The sequence below is a fragment of the Nelumbo nucifera genome, chromosome 5 (genome assembly GCF_055504915.1).
Source record: "Nelumbo nucifera cultivar China Antique chromosome 5, China Antique-T2T, whole genome shotgun sequence".
NCBI lineage: Eukaryota > Viridiplantae > Streptophyta > Magnoliopsida > Proteales > Nelumbonaceae > Nelumbo > Nelumbo nucifera.
The window spans coordinates 80977054-80999406 of NC_142653.1; the positions used below are offsets into that span (position 1 = coordinate 80977054).

At 38.9% G+C, this 22353-nt stretch overlaps 1 protein-coding gene across 4 annotated transcripts in view; it reads right to left on the reverse strand.

Annotated features, from left to right (window-relative positions):
- Positions 1-2568: 2568 nt before the first annotated feature.
- The window catches only part of LOC104593833 (glucan endo-1,3-beta-glucosidase 6-like), a 37980-nt gene continuing 18195 nt past the window's right edge, over positions 2569-22353 (reverse strand). For all 4 annotated transcript variants that reach the window (XM_010253855.3, XM_088888850.1, XM_088888851.1 and 1 more), the window contains one exon: positions 2569-3870. In XM_010253855.3, the coding sequence (XP_010252157.1) occupies positions 2751-3870 (1120 nt within the window). In that variant the 3' untranslated portion in view covers positions 2569-2750. The remainder of the gene's footprint in view (positions 3871-22353) is intronic.

The following is a 22353-nucleotide window of genomic DNA, read 5'->3' on the forward strand; positions in this document are numbered from 1 at the left end:
TCGTTGACCTTGGAAGACAACTGCTCCATATCGCCCGTGACGTTTGGCTCTGATACCAAGATGTTATGGGCCCGAGCGTAGGATCGCGTCACGGGTCATTCCACGGCAGGAACCCCTGATCTTCCCTTGCCTTTGGTCTTACGCACAGACCCTATTTTGCCTATCTAGTGGGTGATTTGTCCAAGAGACCACCCGAACTCTCCCTTGGGGTGATTTGTCCAAGAGACCACCCAAACTCTCCTCACTCTTTTCTTGGCTGGAAAACTGAATGCTTTATTTCAATTCGTAGCTCCTTAAATAGGAGATTGCAAAAGAGAATTCCTTGTTGGATTCGGCTAGGCTAGGGTAATCCAACTCAACTAAAACTCCTAATTTCCTACTCAAACTAAAACTCATAACTCTTACTTAAGAAGATAAAATAAGATAAGGATAAGATAAGGGGTAAGGGATAAGGGATAAGGGATATGGGATAAGATTAAGCTGGCGGCGAGTTGGCATATTCAGATAAGGATGGGCCCACCCCTATGAGCTGTCGCATGGGCCCCGCTCTTCTGCTGCTACCGGGTGCATGCGCGCGGCTCCTGGTGCCCTGCCGCGCGTGCGGGCGCGCAGTGCTGCTGCAACGCAGTGCGTGCGCGCGTCTCATGGTGTCGCTGCCTTGCGGTGCCGGCGTGTGCGCGGTGCGTGCTGCCGTGCAGTGCGCGCTGCTGCCTGGCGGTGCGTGTCGCACGCCATGGTGCCGCTGTCGTGTGGTGTCGGGCGTGTGCATGCAGCGCCCTGTCGGGCAGTATGTGTCGCGTGCTGCTAGCCTGCTGTGCGGCGCTGCCAGGCGGTGCGTGCCGCTAGGCGGCCTGCTGTGTGTGCTGCTGCCTATGACTGTGCCGCTGTGCGTTGCCGGGTGGTGTGTCCATAACAGCAAAGGACATGGAAATGAAATATAGTTAGGTGAAGAGATTTGCTAACTCTTTTGCTGATGGGTTAGTTAGTTAAGGAGTGGCTCGGGAATCTTTATTTTAGGCTATGTTATAATTCTATTTTATTACTTTTTTGGGGGGCTCTTGCCCAACCCGGGGAGTTAAGAAAGTTTATCTCCCCTTGTAATTATATTTGTTTCATTTTAATGAAAAGCTGTTGTTATTGAAAAAGAAAAAGAAATCCAAAGGGCCTTTTTGAGCCACAAACCAATTTCATAGATATAAGACACATTAGTCATTCACCCTTCTTTGCTAAACATTCTGACTGGCAGACTAACTTTTTTTAATAAAAAATACCATTGCACAAAGTACTTTCCCCCATCTATCTCAGATCTCTCAATCTAGAGTTATTTGCAGCTGTGATCTGGTTAGGGTTCTTCTTCCAACTATTGATTCATTTGATTTTCTGCCATTTTAGGGCATTAATCAGTGAAACATAGCACAAAGTTTGATGTGTATTATACAAAAATTCAATGGAGGGCTATATTGAATTACAAGTGACTAACAAGGTTAATATTGTTTATTGTGGAGAGGTATGATAGAGAAAGGAGGTAGATTTCTCAGTTAAGATTCATATATTAGAATTTAGAAGTAAAGTCACAATGGGCATTTTGGTCCATTTGGCTTTAAGTCAAACTAAATAGGACCACTTTTAGGATAACTTGTATGTCATGTGTGCAAACATACTTGGAATAAATGGAGGTTTTTGTCTTCGCCATGCCAATCAAAGAGGGGAAGTTTTGGAAGCAGAGGGAATGAGGGATTATGAGATGTGGAGGGATTTACAAGATTTGATTTGAAATCATATCAAAAAATATCAGAATGCATCAATACAGAAGGTGACTTTCATGCTTTGCTGTGTCCATAGTGTAACAATATTGATTTGTATAGGCCATCCAATACACATCGGTACTTAAAACCTTGCATACATCATTTAGGCTAGCTATGTGAAAATAAGAGTGAAAATTGAGGGAAGGTCCTCAAAAAAATCTCTGAAATTCCTTCTGAATTTCCCCCACAACTTTATGTTTTTTCTCTTGTTTTCTGTCAAACCAACCACAACCTTTTTTTCGCTAAAAAAAACCAAAGCAGTTGATAATAGCTGAAGTGAACTTGTTTCTTTGCCTTTTAATGAATACAAGTTTTTAAGGGGGTGGGTAGTGGGCTTAATGACTGAAGGTGAAACTGGATAGATTACTAGACACTTAAATATTTTATTTAATTGTTCACTAAAAAACAAAGCAAATTATTCAATTCAGCAACTTCAGACGTTACCAAAAGCTCCTTAGGCTATGTTTGGTTTAAAGTAGGTTATGTTTGATTTAAGGCTATGTTTGGTTTGAAGGAAAAAGTAGGGAAAGGAAGGGAAAGGTAAGGAAACCTACTTTTTCCTTCAAACCAAACACAGCAAAAAGGAAAGGTAGCAAAACAGACACAAGATTTGTAAAGGTTTCCCTACCTTTCCCTACTTTTTCCTTCAAACCAAACATAACCTAGTTCATTTTGATGCCCCTTTCAGGACAGGTGAGCTATGGCGCTTATATGACACTATTATAGCATTTCTTGCAATGGTTTAATAAAAGAGACACAATAGTTACCAAGCCAAAAAACAAATTGATTCCCAATCTCCATAAATCAGAAGCTGAAAAAGGAAATATCTCTCATTAAACAACCTTGTATTTATATTTCCTACCCCGAGGTCCCATCCATCCATTCCCAATCTCAATGACAAGAAGACTTAAAGAAGATATCTCATAAAACAGAAGCTCAAACTTTTCACAGTATTGTCAACAAAATGAGAAACATGAATAAAACCAAATGAACCTTCTTTCTGAGACATCCAGTTCTCTGCTCGCTACCTCCAATATAAGGTTGGATCATGATCCCAAACCTGCAACTTCCAATTGATGGGTCCGTCTTTGTTATTATTGAAAGATGATCAGGGAACTGACAGGCACTATCAAGCTGATTATTTATCTGGTAATAATTGTTAAATGCATACGAAATATTCCCACGTGCATCCAGATTTCCACATGAAGTACCATAACCAAGGCTTGTGCAGTCAGCTAGTGAGCATGCATAACTCACACTCGGCGCCACTTGTGAGTCATCAAGGTTTGCCTTTGGCGACATAACACACCACTTCTTTTCCAGATAGTGGACATTCCTAGCAGGGACCAAAGTTCCTGAATTCGTTGTCCCAAGATTAAGCATGTACTTGGGCACCCCATCATAGTAAAATATTCCCCAGTGTCGTTCAAAATAACCAGGGGCTATGCTCTTGGCATCCTCATCAATCAAGCTGAACAGATAGGCGTCAATAAGCCCTGGCCTCATTGGAGTCCCTTTCCCAGTAGAAATGTGGTTCATGAACCCCTGGTTGAACCTCTGGGCATAGTCCATATTTGCATTCTTATCTCCATCAGTAGGCCAGCCTATTTCCCCAACAATGATGGGTAAGTTACCATATCCATTCTTCTGAAGGGCCCACACAAGGGTGTCAAGGTTTGCATCAAACATGTTATAGTAGGCATTACCGTTGTCAGTGACACGGGCTGTTGTACTGTCAAAGAAGGCATAGTCAACAGGGAAGTTGGGGTCTGTATAGAGGCCCAAGAAGGGGTAGATGTTGACCGTGAAAGACCCTCCATTATCGCTCAAGAACTTGACAATGGTGATCATCAGGTCGTGGATATCACTCCGAAAGTCCCCACCTGAGGGGGCATCTGTTGTGCTCTGATATACATCAGCATTGAGAGGGATGGTAACCTTCACCTGACTGCTCAGACCAGATTTTATGAGGGCTGATTGAATGTTTTGAAGTGCAGGAAAGGTGGTCGTCAGGAAACTGCCATTGTATGTTTCTAAAAATGGTTCATTCCCAACTGCAACATACCTTTGAAAGGGAGCAGAAAGATGAGGTAAGAAATGGACAAAAGCAATATAGAAGATACCATATTAACAAGAACAAGAATATGGTACTAAATCATCAGAATGAGGATTATATGTAAAAGGGGAATGCTACTTTTCCATCAAAAATCCATCTTTATTGCATATATTTGAGTTAAAACTAGAAATAACAATCATTGAACGGGCAACCAAGATCTAATAAAGACCATTTATTTCATGCTTGATCTGGCCCTGACTGATTGTATGCTGAAAGTGGGATTGGTAAAACCACCAGGATGACAAAGTTTTTAACAAGATTATAAGAACTCGAGATGCAGTTGTTCAGAACACTCATCAAGCATAGAATAACTATGAAGCAGTCTAACATCATTCTAGAAAAGGAAATCATCTAAAACCTCCTGAATTTATTAACAATGTCTAAAACTTCCCCCAACTTTTAGAAACCTCCAAGAAACTCCTTGTCATCAGGTAACAAATAATATACTTCCCTTGAGGCTCAATTTGGAAGGAGTACAAATACAAATATGTAGTGTGCAAAACCTTGTATTTTGTATGTATTTGTACTGTACATATTTGTATTTGTACTCTTTCCAGACTGAGCCTAAGTTATCTTCCAGTTTCATAATATGTAATTTTTAAATGACAAAAATGACCCTTTACCCACTTGATGTCATCACATCTATCTTTAATGTGACAATATCATATAATTCCATTGTTTTTTATAAGTAATATCATATATTTTTTATAGGTAATATCATATAATTCCATTAAGTCACATTTCCTTCAGGTTCCAATACAAAGTAACTCTTAAATGACAGAAATGACCCTAACCCACTTGATGTCATTTCATCTATTTTTAATGTCACATAAATACCCTTAGCACATGTAGACATCTCTCTCACCCCCTCCAAAAAATAAGAGTTCTAGAACTAATATCATAGGCCTTCTATCTGTATTGGTCATTAATAAATACTAGTTTACTTTGTTGATCAGTTTATTCAAAGCCACACTCACAAGAATACCGAGAAATCAAGCACATTATTGATTTGGCTGTACATTGGTATGTTAAAATCCAAATACTAAAATGGATTGCCTAATAGTTGCAAAGATCTAAAAGTTGATCATGACCATTCATTTAATTCACCAACACTTGCATGTTGATTCGCCCTTATGCTCACATATGTAGGTCCAATTTCTAGGGGCACTTTAGGTATATTAAATTATACATGTTTGAAGAATACACTATATACTGAGTAGAACAGGAATTTTGCATTCTTTTATTTGCCATTAAATGGAATATCTCTGACAGGGAAAGATCTCTGGAGGTATCTAAAAGTCAGAAAATTTTAAACTATTTTTTTGATAAGTTTAAACATTATTAGTAAAGACAAGGGAGATTTTAGACAATTACATATCCCAGCTAGGTCATTCTCCCAAGCAACCCTAAACACCTGCAAGACACCTCTCAAAAAGCCACTTTAATTATATTTCCTTGTAAAACCCACTCAAATATACTGATTTGTCTTTCCCTTGTCATAAGAAGAACCCTCCACCTTAGGTTCTGATATACTTCCAGTTAGGTAACTTGTTTTTCCCCTTTCACCAATAAATAACATTACACTCTTATCCCATTCAAGATAGTTTAAGCTATCTAACAATGTAATAGGAATAGGAGAAAACAGGTTATCTATATCAGTATTGCCTGTCAACTAAGTCCTAGTAACAGATGAAGAGGCTGAATCTTCACTAGCCACCCAACTCCTTCACAAGAACAAACAGTTCCAATACACTCCCAACAATCAAAGCTAGTGTCTAAACAGTCATACCAACAGTTGTCGCAATTTCTAAGGCCAAAATAACACGCACCAAACATAGGTCAACTATGGCACAAAAAGTTATAGGTCTGTTGCATTGGCTGAGACGCCTCCTCTTCACTTGCAATACTTTTACACCTGAACCAACAAAGGTCTTTCCAATATCCAAGCCTTCCTGTAACTTCAACAAAAGTCACAGTGTTTTAAAAGTGCAAGGCGTGCACATTTTTTAAGCAAGGCGCAAAAATACAAAAAAAAATGCTTAAAAAACAAAAAAAAAAGCCAAAATTTTCAAAAAATGCAAAATATCAAAAAATATTAAACATAATATTAATAAAAATATAAACTTAAATTTTAAAATAAATGTCTTAAAAAACCTATTATCTAAAATTAAAATACATAAACATAACATGTAAAGCGTATTCAAAGGAAATTTTAAAAAATAAAATCAAACATATGAAATATTTTCAAGCATGTAAAACCCACAATCTCTTTTTTTTTCCTCAATTGCATTACTTCAAGTAGCTAGTGTGATGTAAAACATATTACATTCCTGATTCTAGCCCAAACAAGTTTATGTTAGGGTCTTAAATTCTTAGTTCTCACACAAAAATAATGATTTTATAATTTTAATTGTTTTTTACGAAGATATTTTATTAGGATGAATGAATGAACAACATTAACAAATAGGGGGTTCTCGGAGCCCTTGGCCCAGCCGCTAGGTTCAAAAAATGCAAACAAGTGTGAAATTTTCAAAAGGTGCATGCTTGGGCTGAGGCGCAAGGTGCATTAGGCGCACCAAGCGTGTGCCTTTTGAAAGGGCTGTGCCTAGGACCTAGGCGAGGCACATACCCTAAAATGCGCCTCACCTGTGCACCTACGCGTGCCTGAGGCTTGCCTTTTAAATGACTGAGTCATACAACTTCAGCAAAGATCACCCAGACTTTTCCCAGCCTGCTACACATCAAGCCCAAGACACACAAGTCCTCAAACACTTGAGGATCACAAGGATTCTGCAGGTTCACACTCACGATTGAGGATACCTAGAAACACTACAAAGAAAACCACCTCACAAGCCCTCAACTATGCCCACATCAACAGAAATCCCTTGGTATCAATTCCCAAGGAGAAAAATAAGAAAAAGAGAAGAATCCTACCTTTGATCAGCACAAGAAAAAAAATCCTTTTTTCTGTATCCTATCGATCCAAGGAAGAAAAAGAGAGAGAAGCTGCAAGAAGGTTCGATCCAATCAAGGAACCTGCTCCAGTACCATGTTTTCTAAGGCAGATCCTGAGGAAAAGAGAAAGAGGAAGAAAGATAGAAAACAGAATATTGGAGGCAAAAGAATTGAGTGGGCAGCAGCTCTATTACTTGTTATATTAGGGTGAACATCACCACAAGTGAAAGAGTAAACAACCCCTAAGGAGTGTTTATATTTTATTTATAGATTTCTTTAGGAGGCAAGGTAGTTTTATCTTTTTACTATGTTTATTAAGGAAACTCTTGTCCTCATTTTACCATAAGCAGGGACATGATTTTTTTTTCTTTTTGATACCTAAGTGGGGACATACTTGTAACCTCACTTATTTAACAATCTACTATGAGATATTGTACTTTCCTTGGTGGGAACCTGGTTACATGGAAAAGTAAGAAGAAAAATGTTGTAGGTAAATCTAGTGCTGAGGCTGAGTATTGTGCTATGAGTCATATTAAAGGTGAACTCATGTGGTTAAAGAGCCCTCTTCAACAGTTTCCTCTTCCTATCTCTTTGTCCATACATCTTCAGCTGTACATACTGCTTCTAACCTTGTGTTCCATGAAAGGACGAAACATATTAATGTAGAGTGTCATTTTATCTGAGATAAGGTGCAAATTAACGAGGTTAACACTCCATTCATCAAGTCTGAATATCATTCTGCAGATTATTGTAACCTCATATATATATATATATATATATACTCATTCGCCAGACTGGAGAGACTAATTAATCTAATTGTCTCTACCAAACTGGGGGCCTAGGAGATTTCTTCTTTCCTTGCTTTCAGTGCTTCTTTCTCTTCTTCTCTGTTCTATTCTGCATACAGGTATATATAGTAACTCTAGTAAGATTCAGTAGAGAGAAGAAAGGAGAACAAAAGAGAGAAAAGAAGAATGAATCCAAAAGTCAAAGTGGCAGATGCTCTGCTTTGATTTATATACTAGAGAATGCCCACCTGTACTACTAAGTATGGGGCTAGTATTCTGATATTTTTTTTATTCATCTATTCTGATAAATTTTGTTTGACACCCATTTTTTATGTCGTAAATTTAGATTATTATTTTATTTGATATTTTTTTGTTATATATAAATTTGTTATTTAATTTAAGAGATTAAATCAAGTTTTATTTCTAAATAATAACCCACTTTATGGATACTACGTTATCTGAGATGAGATTTTGTTTTTTTTTTTCGTTTCTTTTTAGTGGAGGTAACTACCGCTAACCTTTTTGAGAGTGGAGGTACCTAAAGAAGGAAGCTTTGGTTTGAAAGTGGGAGTAATTTATCAAAAAAAAAAAGTGGGAGTAACTACTTTTGAGATGTTTTTTCTTGAGACAATTAGATGCCACTTGTCCAAGGGAGAAGCTCTCTAGTCTGAGGGCTTTCCTTTCATAAATTAGATTAAGGTATCAATATGAAGTAAAATGACATTAATGCCCTTAGTTACAAACAGAATACTAAAGAGAGAAAAAACACTTTACCCAACAACACTTCCCCTCAAGGTTATTATTCTCCCCCCAAGGAGGGGCAAGGAAGTAGGACTGAGACTTTAGAAAAGACACATCGATTTCTTTGATAGTAAAAGAAAATTTTATTAAAAGAAAAAAGCAGCTAATAACAACCACAAGAAGTGATAAGGTAGCACCTCCAACTTCCCCAAAAACTAAACAAAGAAAATAACAAAAGATACATCTATGAAACTCACGCCACCTCCTAAATAACTATCCTTAAAACTTTATAATGAACAAATTTGAGCAAGAAACTCACCAGCATCAGACCCCCTCGACCCTACACCTTAGCACCCCAATTAAACATCCCCATCACAAACCACTTCATGCCCTTGTTCTGTCTCCATCACACCAACATCTTGATAACCTCCATAGTTTTATTTGGATTTGTACTTCCTTGCTCTACATCCACCACTTTTAAAGCAAATTCATTGCCTCTCCCCCTTACAGCTCTCTACCTCCCCCCCCCCCCACCCCTTCCTTTTCCTTAGTAGTTCTATTTTTCTCAACTTCTCCCTCATCTTGAAATGTTGAAGAAATAATTATCCCATTCACGTCTTGGTTGTCTTGACCTTCCCCAATAAAGACCCTAAAGAAGAGACAGAAAGATAATAAGAATGGGATGATTTTTTATGCTTCTGTACATCAAAATTTATAGCTCTCTCTAGGATACAAACTAGGTAACAAATCTCCCTAAATAAAGGAAAAAATAAAACTGATTTCTAAAAATATTTGTACAGCTCACAAATCTCTCAACTACCTAAAATAGCACATAATATAATACATAATTACCGAAATCTTCCAACACTCCCCCTCAAGCTGGAATGAATATATCACTCATGGCATGCTTGCTAACTAAGTTCTCATACTGCATCCTAGGAAGCCCTTTGGTGAGAATGTCTGCTACTTGGCTCGTGGTGGGTATGTAGGACATGCATATCACACCACTGTCTGTCTTCTTGATGAAATGTTTATCCACTTCTACATGCTTTGTTCTGTCATGTAGAACTGGATTATGAGCTATGGAAATAGCTGCCTTGTTATCACAATAGACTTTAATAGGTGTTGGTGTAGGAACCTTCAACTCTTCTAGGAGCCTTTTGATCCATAACACTTCACAAAAGCCATGTGCAACAGAGCGGAATTCTGCCTCTGCACTACTTCTTGCTACAACACTGTTTTTTGCTCCTCCAGGTGACCAAATTCCCTCCTACCAAAGTGCAGTAACTTGAAGTAGATCTTCTATCATTTATATTACCTGCCCAATCTTCATCTGTGTAGGCTTCGACTTGGAGATGACCCCTATTTTTGAACAAGAGTCCTTTCCCCGGAGTTCCTTTCAGGTATCTCAAAATCCTAAACACAGCTTCAAAGTGAGTAGGTCCAGGTGAATGCATAAATTGACTTACTACACTTACTGCAAAGGCTATGTCAGGTCTTGTGTGCGACAAATAGATTAGTCTTCCAACTAATCTTTGATAACGTTCTCGATCAACCACCTCATTTGTTGTTGTTGCTTTTAACTTCATATTTGGGTGAATTGGAGTTTCTACGGCTTTACAACCTATCATCCCTGTCTCATTGAGCAAATCAAGAATGTATTTGCGTTGGTTGATAAAGATTCCCTCCTTGGACCTTGCAAACTCCATTCCGAGAAAATATTTAAGTTTTCCCAGGTTTTTAATGTCAAATTCAGCCTCAAGCTTATTCTTCAACTTGTTGATTTCAAATAAATCATCTCCAGTCATGATAATATCGTCTACATACACTATCAAAATAGCTATTTTACCTTCGGTGGAGTGCTTGAAAAATAAAGTATGATCAACTTGACTTTGTAAGAAGCCGTGCGCCGCCTTACTATATCCCCAAATCGTTCAAACCAAGCTCTTGGTGATTGCTTTAGCCCATATAGGGATTTTTTTAACCTGCAAACTTTGCCTCTTCCAAGACTTTCTTCAAATCCTGGTGGTAGGTCCATATATACTTCTTCTTTTAGGTCTCCATTCAAGAAGGCATTCTTGACATCGAATTGACAAAGTGGCCAGTTAAAATTAACTGTAAGAGAAAGAATTATTCTAATAGAGTTAATTTTAGCAACGGGAGCAAAAGTCTCTTGGTAGTCTATACCATGAGTTTGGGTAAATCCTTTTGCTACAAGTCTTTCTTTGTATCTATCCACATTTCCGTCAGCCTTGCACTTCACTGTAAACACCCATTTGCACCCGACTGTCTTCTTGTCATGGGGTAGATCAGTAATACTCCACGTATTACTTTTCCTAAGAGCATTCATCTCTTCCATCACAGCTAACCTCCACTTCGGATCATCTAATTCTTCCTTAACAATTCTTGGCATATACAGATTAGAAATCCTAGACACAAATGCTTTATGAGTATGTGATGATTTCTCATATGACAAGTATTTTGCAATAGGATGTTTTGTGCAAGCTCGGGTACCTTTTCTTAATGCAATTGGAATGCCAAGATCTGAAGATGACAGATTAGGCAAAGACGGAATAGGAGTAGAAGAAGGATTACTCTGAGTTGTAGGACCTTCACTCGATAAATTGGATTGAACTTCTGCTGTAGAAACAACTAGAACAGTAATACTTTTGCAAAACCTCTTCCTGGTATAAAACTGAAGCTTAGGATGAGGATTGTGATCCGTTTGAAGTACTTCTCCCCCTATCTCTGATAACGTAGTATCTGGCAAATTTAGATTAAGAGTACTATCACTAGGTTCCATTCTTTCAACAATTGTTTCTGAAACTTGCTTATCATAATTAATCAAAGGTATAAATTCTTCTAGAATAGGTAAAGTTTCCCAAAAATTATCTTCCTTACTTATGTTCTCCCCCTAAAGAGAATTTTTTTGAAAGAAAGGTTGGTCCTCAACAAAGTGTACATCCATACTCTCAAAAAATTTCTTTGTAACTAGATTAAAGCATTTGTACCCTTTTTTATTAGATGCATAACCAAGAAATACACATTTTTCAGCTTTTGGATCCAGTTTTGATCGAAAAACATTTGATATATGCACATAACAGACACAACCAAACACTTATAAAGGAAGATCTGTGGTTATTCGAGATGTGGGAAAACAATTTTTCAGATTCTGTAAAGGAGTTTCATATTTTAAAACTCGAGATGGCATTCTATTTATCAGGTAACATGCAGTTAGGAGGGCATTTCCCCAGAGATATTTAGGTACATTCATAGAAAACATGATGGCTCTAACTACCTCAAGAAGGTGCCTATTTTTTCTTTCAACAATCCCATTCTGTTGTGGTATGTCACGACAAGTTGATTGATGGATAATACCTTTTTCTGTCAGAAATGCTCCCAAGTATTTGTTAAAGTATTCAGTCCCATTATCTGATCTTAGAATACCAATTTTGGTTTGAAATTGATTTTCAATCATTAGGAAAAATTCTTTAAATCTTTGTTCAACCTCTGATTTCCTTTCCAACAAATAAACCCAACATACCCTTGTATGGTCATCAATAAAAGTCACAAACCATTTTTTTTCCAGAAAGTGTGTTAACCTTGGATGGGCCCCAAACATCACTATGTAACAAATAAAATGGTTTTGAAGCAAAATAAGGTTTTATTGGAAATAAAACACGATGATCTTTAGCCAAAGGACAAGCCTCACAATGAAGTTTTGACCAATCAATTCCTTTAAATAATTTAGGAAACAAATGTTTGAGATATGGAAAACTAGGATGTGCCCTAATCTTCTATGCCATGATATAACTTGATCACAGACAAAGATTGAACTCGTACTACTTAAACCATGAACTTTTTTATTACCAATAGCGGTTTCATCAAAGTAGTAGAGTCCATTTATCTCTCTAGCAGTTCCAATCGTCTTCCCCGAGTTCTGGTCCTGAAAAACACAAGTGGAAGGAAGAAAAAGAATGGAACAGTTAGTATCTTTAGACAATCTGCTGACAGAAAGAAGATTGCAGGCAAGTTTTGGAACATGTAAAACAGATTTCAGAGTATTTTTTTCTGAAATTTTAATGTTTCCTTTGCCTGCAATAGATGAAAGACTACCATCAGCTATTCTCACTTTTTCAATACCAGAACAAGGATAATAGGAACTAAATAAATTAGAGCAGCTTCTCATATGATCGAAGGCCCCTGAATCTATGATCCAAGGACCGGATTTTCCTAGAATTGAGATTGCCAAAGAATTGCTACCTGTTTGTGCCATAGACCCGACAGGAGTATTAGGTGACGAATAGGATTTTAGTAGTTTAAGAAGGTGATCTATTTGCTCCTTACTGAATGGAGATGATTCAGCCTCGTTTGCTGTAGGTATATTCTGTTCACCAAGTTTGTTCGCCCTGCCATTGGATGGTCTCCCGTGCAGTTTGTAGCAATTCTCTCGGGTATGGCGAGGTTTCCCACAGTAATCACAGCACAGGTTATTCTTGCCTCCAACCCGCTGATTTTGGGATGACCTTCGACTGACTTGGGCCTCGGAAATAATCAGGGCTGACCCTTCCACAGGTCTGGTTGTACTTGCAACCTTCTTTCCAAGCATCACTTGTCTCCAGCTTTCTTCTCTGCGTACTTCTGCAAATACCTCATCGATTGGGGGCAGAGGGTTTCTTCAAATAATTCGGCCACGAACCTCACCAAATTCAACGTTTAAACCTGCAAGAAACTTGAAGACTCGGCCAACATTCACCATCTTGTAATAATTGCAGTCATCGGGTGACTTCCACTCGTAATCGTTGAATAAGTCCAGGTCCTGCCAAATTCTCTTAAGAGAATTAAAATACTTAGTCACTGAGTTCTCACCTTGGCGAATATCTCCGAGTTGTAGAGTTAACTCGTACACTTAGGATTGATTCCCTAAATCAGAGTACATCTGTGAGACATTGTCCCATAATTCCTTGGATGTAGAATAGCAGAGATAATTTGCCCCTATCTCTTCAGTCATGGAGTTAACCAACCACGTCATCACCACGGAATTTTCAGCATCCCAAACAGCATAGGTTGGATCCTTCACATCAGGCTTCTTCGTGTCTCCTATGATATAGCCAATTTTCCCTCTCCCTCTGAGATACATGCAAACAGATTGTGACCACCAGAGAAAGTTGTCACCATTTAGTCGGATTGTAGTGATCTGAATAGGGTGATTTTCAAGCAGATTCCGGACAATCTGGGGCTCAGGCTGACAAGGCTGAGGAGGCTAAGAACTGGACATGACTTAAGACATTTTTTAGGGACAAAAAACGCAGAAACAAACCCTAGGTCTTTTCTGCTCTGATACCATAAAGAACAGACAAAAAGATAATAAGAATGGGATGATTTTTTATGCTTCTGTACATCAAAATTTATAGTTCTCTCTAGGATACAAACTAGGTAACAAATCTCCCTAAATAAAAGAAAAAATAAAATTGATTTCTAAAAATTTTTGTACAGCTCACAAATCTCTCAACTACCTAAAATAGAACATAATATAATACATAATTACTGAAATCTTCCAACAAGACAAACTACGATTTCCCTGTTTACAGGTTGAGGATTCAGCTTGCAACTGGTAAACCTTGGCATAATGCCTTTGCTCAGAATATGTAGTTTTGGCTTGTTCCCAGATCTCACTAGCGGTGTCTGCCCACATAAAGTTCTTCACATCAGGTTCCATGGCTGCAAGGAGCCAAGACATCACCATACTGTTTTCTTGGTCCCACCTATCATGTTCAGCTGTCTCACTCTTGGGTTCTTTCACCCTTCCATTTATGTAACCAGTTTTTCCCCTTGCTGTTACATAAAGTTTTACACTTTTACCCCACTCCAGGTAGTTTAGACCATTTAAAGGGGTAATGGGCATGGGAAACATCATGTTTTCACCTCCCATACCAGCTGTGCTGCTTGTCGATGTAACCCCCGATGAGGTTGAATCATAGTTTGCCATAGATTACTGCTGAAATCAGTCCAAATTCCACACAACTGCACAATAGCCACAAACAGAATACCAACCCTCAAGAAATTTACTTCTGGGATGTGGAAAAGACAACAAAAAAACTGCTGAAATCAACTCTGTGATGGTTCAGTCATTAAACCAGCTCGATAATCAATCCAACACCAGCCAAGGCAGACATTAGAATAGTATATTATCAATTCGACTACAGCCCATACAGTCTAACAATCCAGCATCCAAACGAATGTATAGAACCAAGGAATAAGGCCTTCACACCATTGGCCAAAAACAAAAAAACAAGAATACATACCCTGTCCAGCACCTGTACGAAGGTGCCAACCAGAAACTGACTTCACACAATCGAACAGAAAAGAAGGGGAGTCTCTTTCTGCATCGCCCTTCTTCAACTAGGGTTTCCTTGATATTAAGACCAAGGAAGAAACCAAAGGAAGAGCCGCAAGTAGTCTACTAGGGTTTCTCTGTCTTCCACGTCCAAGAAATCAAAGAAGGAAAAGAGGACGAAGCAGGTTCAAATAGGAGAGACCGAAATTCTTTTATAGCCCAAAACCTTGCTCTGATACCATGTAATCATTAATGGAGAGAGAGACGACAGAGAGAAAGAGAAGAAGAGGAAGATATGATTGAGAGAAAAAGAAAAACTGCTCCTGGTTGCCGCCAGTTCATTATTTATATTAACTTAATATAAAAAGAATGGGAATTACAAGTATGCCCATGGCGGCACTCCCTAGAAACAAACTAATAAGAAAGAAAGAAAATAACTAACTGACAGCATCTTAAGAGGACAACCCACTAACAACAACTATAAAATAACAATTAAATAATCCTCACAACACTAGGATATCCCATGATTCTAGGAAACTAACTTATGTATGTTTCCTAAACTGATGCACCTAAAATTATGGAGAATCAATCTTCTACTTTCCAACACTCCCCCTTTAGTTGGTGAATATGCATCTTTCATTCCCAGCTTGGAGATAAGTCCTTGGAATGCCACATTGCAAAGCCCTTTTGTCAGCACATCTGCTAGTTAACCACTCATTAAGACGTATGGAGTGCAGATTAATTCGCTATCTAGCTTTTCCTTTATGAAATGCCTATCTATCTCAATGTGCTTTGTCCTGTCATGTTGGATGGGATTGTGAGCAATGTTAATAGCTGACTTGTTGTCGCAGAATAATCTCATTGGACCTTCCCATCTAATCTTTTGGTCTTCCAAAATTATCTTGAGCCATAGTAATTCACATACTCCCTGAGCCATTGCCCTAAATTCTGCCTCCGCACTTGATCTAGCTACCACATTCTACTTCTTACTCCATGTCACAAGATTTCCTCCAAGGAACGTACAGTAACCTTTAGTAGACCGCCCATCCACGGGAGAGCTTGCATAATCTGCATCGGTGTATGCCTCTAGGGCTAATCCAGTATTTCTTTTAAACAAGATTCTTTTGCCAGGATTAGCCTTTAGATAATGTAGTATCCTATAGACCACCTGTAGGTGAACCTCTTTCGGGTTGTGCATAAACTGGCTAATCACACTCACGGCATATGCTATGTTTGGCCTTGTGTGGGCAAGATATATAAGTTTTCCTACTAATCTTTGGTGCATTTCCCTATTCACGGCTGGATCTTCATTTGCTTCTCCCAATTTGTGATTTGGCTCAATCAGTGTGGAGGATGGTTTGCATGCTAACTTTTCTGTCTCTCTTAAAAGATTTGTTATATATTTCTATTGTGAGATAAAGATGCCTTCTCTGGAATGAGCTACTTCAATCCCTAGCTCATTCTCCTCCATTGCAGGCCAAGGATCAATATCTCTTCCCCATGGCCTTAACCTGAATTGTGTATTGCATGTCCCTCAATTTCCTATAAATTTGCTTTCAATTAGTATCACAAGCTCTTTAAACTGTAGTGTAACCTTTTTTCCTAGCTCATGTGTTTTTCAGGACCTAACTTCTGAGATGACGATTGGTAAAGGGAGCCTAGTGGATGGTCTCTACATTCTCGACAACAAAGCTGGTCTCTCGATGTCATCCTCAGATTCACATAGTTAGTCAAATAAGAGTCAATTTTTTTTTTGTGGCATGGTCGGTTAGGTCATGTTTCTTTTGAAATAGTAAAGTCTTTGTTTCCGATTTTATTTAAGTCATGTTCAGGGTCAGAGTTCCAATGTCAAACGTGTCAGTTGAGCAAACAATGTAGAACAACTTTTCACTCAAATAATAAAAGATCAAGTGTTCATTTTCATGTTGTCTATTCTGATGTATGGGGGCCTACTACTGTAATCTCTGAGAGCGGATATAAGTACTTTATCACATTGATCGATGACTACTCTCGCTATACATGGGTATTCCCTATGCGTAGTAGAGACGAAGTTCCAAAGATTGTGAAAGACTTCCAGAGGATGGTATTTACACAGTTCCATGTTGAAATACAGATCTTCCAATCCAACAATGCAAAAGAATACTTCCATGGGTAGCTCAATGAGTTCTGTGCCTCCCACGGATCTATTCATAGGAGCTCATGCACCAAAACACCACAACAAAATGGTGTTGCAGAAAGAAAAAACAGACACCTCCTTGAGGTAGCTCGCGAGATGATGTTACACATGAATGTTCCAAAAAGGTTTTGGATGGATGCTATACTTACAGTTGCTTATGTCATCAATCGCATGCCCTCCAAAGTGTTGAACTACATGGCCCCTCATCAATTGTTCCCTCAGTCCCCTTATTTTCCATTCCCATGAGATTTTTTGATTGTCGTGCCTTTGTCCATGATTTGTCTCCATCTCGAGGTAAGTTAGACCCTCGGTCCATTCCTTGTATCTTTCTAGGGTATCCCTCCTCTCAAAAAGGGTATCAGTGCTTTGATCTCGTTAGCCATAAGTTTTTTGTGTCTATGGATGTATCCTTCTTTGAGTCTGAGCCATTATTCCCTGCTTCTCCTCAGGGGGAGAGTAGTAGTATGGAAGAGGAGAAGCAGGTTCAGGTCCGCCAAGTCCCTCTTCCTTCTATTTCGGACCTTACTCCCTTTCGTGTCTTCTAGTGTACACGTCATAGAGATCAACAATGTGATAGAGATGTGGAGCGGCCAAACATTGAGTAACCGACATCGTTAGACTCCTAGGAGGTAAGTCCAATCCTTGTTGCACCTATTGATACCCCTACTCCTATGGATGACCTTGACATTCCTATTGCTCAAAGAAAGGGAGTCAGGTCATGCATTACCAAACACCCCATTACTCAGTTTGTCTCCTATGATCACATTTCCCCCTCATACCGAGCCTTCCTATCTGTAGTTGATTGTATCCCTGTTCCCAGAAATGTTGCAGAAGCCTTAAAATGCCCCAAATGGACAAATGCCATGAAGGAGGAGATTAATGCTCTTCATAAAAATCAAACTTGGGAATTGGTGGATCTTCCAAAGGGGAAAGACCCCGTGGGGTGTAAGTGGGTGTTTACAGTTAAATACAAGGCAGACAGAATAGTTAAAAGGTACAAAGCAAGATTAGTAGCCAAAGGGTACACTCAAGTGTACGGGGTTGACTATGATGAGACTTTTGCTCCAGTAGCTAAGATGAACTCAATTAGGGTTTTCCTATCATTAGCTGCTAATTTTGACTGGGAATTGCATCAACTGGACATAAAGAATGCTTTTTTGAATGGTGACTTAGAGGAGGAAGTATACATGGTTCAACCCCCTAGATTCTGTGCGAAGGGAAGTGAAAATAAGGTGTGCAAGCTGAGAAAGTCTCTTTATGGTTTAAAACAATCTCCCAAAGCTTGGTTCAGTAAGTTTCACATGGCAGTTCAACAGATGGGCTTCAAACAATGTCAGTATGATCATACACTCTTTGTGAAGAGATGTCAGGAACTAGTTTTTGTATTGATAGTGTATGTGGATGATATCATCATTACAGGAAGTTGGAGTTCAGAAATACAAAAATTGAAACAATTCCTTGCATCTAAATTTGAAGTGAAAGATTTAAGTCCCTTGAAGTATTTCCTTGGAATTGAAGTCGCCCGCTCAGAAAAGGGTATCTTCATTTCTCAAAGGAAATACACCCTTGATCTATTACAGGACACATGCAAATTAGGTGCAAGGCCAGCAAATACTCCCATGGATGTTGACCACAAGTTGGGTGACTGTGATGGTGAACCTTTGAAAGATGTGAAACAGTTCCAAAGGTTAGCGGGAAAGCTGATTTATTTGTCCATGACCCGTCCAAACATTGCCTATTCAGTTTGGGTTCTAAGCCAATTCATGCACTCTCCTAAGAAACCACACATGGAGGCAGCAGAGAGAGTTCTTAAATAATTGAAAAAGTATCCTAGACCAGGTCTACTATTCAGTAAACATAATCACCTAAAGGTGGAAGTCTTTACAGATGCTGATTGGGCAGGTGTTGTGGATGACAAAAAGTCCACGAGTGGGTATTGCACATTTGTGGGAGGAAACCTAGTGACCTGGAAAAGCAAGAAACAAAGTGTGGTAGCAAGGTCAAGTGTTGAAGCTGAATATAGAGCTATGGCACATGGGGTGGCTGAAGTCCTTTGGCTAAAAAATCTTCTAGGGGAGCTTGGAGTTGTTGTTCATAATCCTGTCTCTTTACTGTGACAACAAGGCAACCATAAACATCGCCAGCAAGCTTGTCCTACATGAGAGGACCAAGCACATTGAGGTGGACAAACACTTCATAAGGGAAAAATTGGAAAAAAGGGAAATCTACATCCCTTATGTCAACTCCAAGGAACAACTCGCTGATGTCCTCACAAAAGGGCTTCCATACTCACGGCACAATGAGTTATGTGACAAGTTGGGCATGATAGACATATTCATCCCAACTTGAGGGGGAGTGTTGTGAGGATTATTTAATTGTTATTTTATAGTTGTTGTTAGTGGGTTGTCCGCTTTAGATGCTGTCAGTTAGTTATTTTCTTTCTTTCTTATTAGTTTGTTTATAGGGAGTGCCGCCAGGGGCATACTTGTAACTTCCATTCTTTTTATATTAAGTTAATATAAATAATGAACTAGTGGCAGCCAGAAGAAGGTTTTTTCTTTTTCTCTCAATCATATCTTCCTCTTCTTCTCTTTCTCTCTCTCGTCTCTCTCTCCATGAATGATTACACCTAGAATCATGGGATATTAATTGGAGAATCCCACTGATATAGAAATTAGTTTTCTAGGAAAAGTTAGTTTCCTATTTTATCACCCTGTAAGTTAGCTCTGTAATTCTATATAAAGTTGTGTATATGCTCCTTCCAAGACAATACAATCAATTAATTTTTTTCTCTCAAATTCTCTCAATACTTACTAATCTTTGATGAAGTGATTGTCAACCTCTATGTTTTTAGTATGTCCATGAAAAATAGGATTAGAGGCAATCTCGATGGCACTAACATTATCTGCATGGATGGGAATGGGAGTTGGGAGCTACATATGAAGATCACCAAGAAGAGCTCTAAGCCACACAATTTCACTATAGACTGATGACATGGCTCAATACTCAGCTTTAGTGGAGGATTTGGAAATTGTCTGTTGTTTCTTGCATTTCCAGGAGATAAGGGAATCGCCCATAAAAATACACCAGCCAGTAGTAGATCTTCTAGTGTTGGGACATCCAGCCCAATCTACATTAGCATAGGCTAATAGATGGAGAGATGATGAGGAGCAAAAAAGAAGTCCATGAGAGATAGTACCCCTAATGTACTAAATGATCCCAAGAGTTGTGGTCAGATGTGGTTATCTAGGGGAAGAAACAAATTGACTAACAACTTGAACAGCATAATAGTTATCCGGCCTTGTCATAGAGAGGTAGACGAGACTACCAACAAGTTATCGAAATAATGTAGCAATAGGAAGAAGTCCATCATCATCCTTAGATAATTTGAGCTTCATCTCAAGAGGAGTATCCACCTAGTTATCATCAATGAGGCAAGTAAGGTGAACCAAGTCTATAGCATACTTCTATTGATTCACAAGGTACCATTGAGGAGAATGAGTGACTTTTAATCCAAGGAAGTAAGTCAAATGACCGGTCTTTCATCTTGGAAAGAGAGACTCAAGAGATCCTTGAGGTGGGAAATACCGTCATGATCATCACCTATAATAAGCATATCATCAACATATAGAAGAAGAGTGATTCCTTAGGCCTTCTTCAGGATGAAGAGAGAATAGTCAGAAAGGCTTTGTAGAAACCCAACATCTATATATATATATATATATATATATATATATATATATATATATATTGATCAATAATTGTGGATTGTATTAATATTAAAAATATGAGAAAGTTATAGGGCATGGGGGCTAAACAATCTTAGCTCCCAAGAACCACCATTAAACATCAAAAACAAAAGTTACAAGACAGCCCAAAATATGGAATGTTTGTTCACCCCTTGTCTAGCTAGACCATCTACCAAAGAGTTCACACTTCTTTTTACCCATTTGTATTGGATTTCCATGTCCTTAGTCAGCCACTTGAATTTCCGCTTTTCATTACTATAATTCCAAAGTCTAAGACTATCCTCTTTCAGCCAGTTTACCACCACTTCAGAATCTCCTTCTATGAACAACTTGTTAATATGCATATCCTTGATTCTTTGTACCCCTTCAAGAGCTGCAAGAATCTCAGCTCTCAAAGAATCTCCCACCCCTACTGGTCCAGAATACATAGCTAACAGATTCCCTTGTTCATCTCTTATTACTCCCCCTATTCCGGATGGCCATAGATTGCCCAAGCTACTGCCATCAAAGTTCAGTTTAGCAAAGTCATGGGGTAGGGAGATCCAACAAACATTTGAGGCCTTCCTCATTGGAGCAAATTCTTCTATCTCCTTCCACTTTCTTTGCAACTCATCAACTGAGAATTTTGCGAATAGAGCCAAGGTTTTCAGCCAGTGTATAACCCTAATATGGATGACCTCCAGTACTGCTTCCAAACTTCTCTCCTTATCTATAAATTTCATGAATTTCTCTCCTCCCAAATAGTCCAACAGACTGCAGTCCTCATACACCTCCACATAAACTTAGCCCTTTTTGTTGGCCGAATTGGCATAAATGTGAATAGGCTTTGCACATTCGAAGGGGGGGTCCACCTGCACCCAAACAAAGAAGTACACCATTCCCAAATGATGTTAGTGAACCGTCAGGAGATTAGCAAATGATATCCAGACTCACCATCAGCTTTACAGAGGACACACCAGTGAGGACAAAAACGACTATTGGGTCTTTCTCTTTGAAGTAAATCTGTTGTATTAACTCTTTCCAGAAAGGCTTTCCAACAGAAACTCCCAACCTTAGGAGGTATAGGATGACACCACACCTCTTTAATAGGGAAAGATAAGCCAGAGGAAGAAGAATGTGTGAGATCTCTAAAGAAAGAGGCACAAGTGAAGGATCCAAAGGGGGTGAGTGTCCAAATTCTACTATCTGCCTTCGTTGGCTCTAGGAACACCCCTTCAAGAATGGATAACAATGATGAGATACCATCAAGCTCTATGTCCCTGATATCTCTTCGCAGGCCCAAGTTCCAGCCGACCCCAGAAATAGAATTAAAAGGAACAATGAATGAAGAAACCGGTTCATTTTTAAAAGTGGAAAGGGCAAAAAGGCTTGGGAATTGGTCTTTAAGGGTGGAGTCCCCAATCCAAAGATGTTCCCAAAAATTAATGAGATTGCCTGAGTGCAAGTCATACCTGATCCATGGAGAAAACAAAGGTAGAATAGCTTGAATAGCTTTCCAAGGAGATGCTCTTGTGCTCCTTGCCAGAATCCCAAAGTCCCATCCATTAGTTGCAACCCCATGAATACTGCCCACTATCTTCACCCAAAGTTTGTCCTTCTTCAATGAGAACCTCCAAAGCCATTTCTCTAAGAGCCAAGTTCCTATTCCTTATATTCCTGATACCCAAACCTCCCTCCCTCTTACTC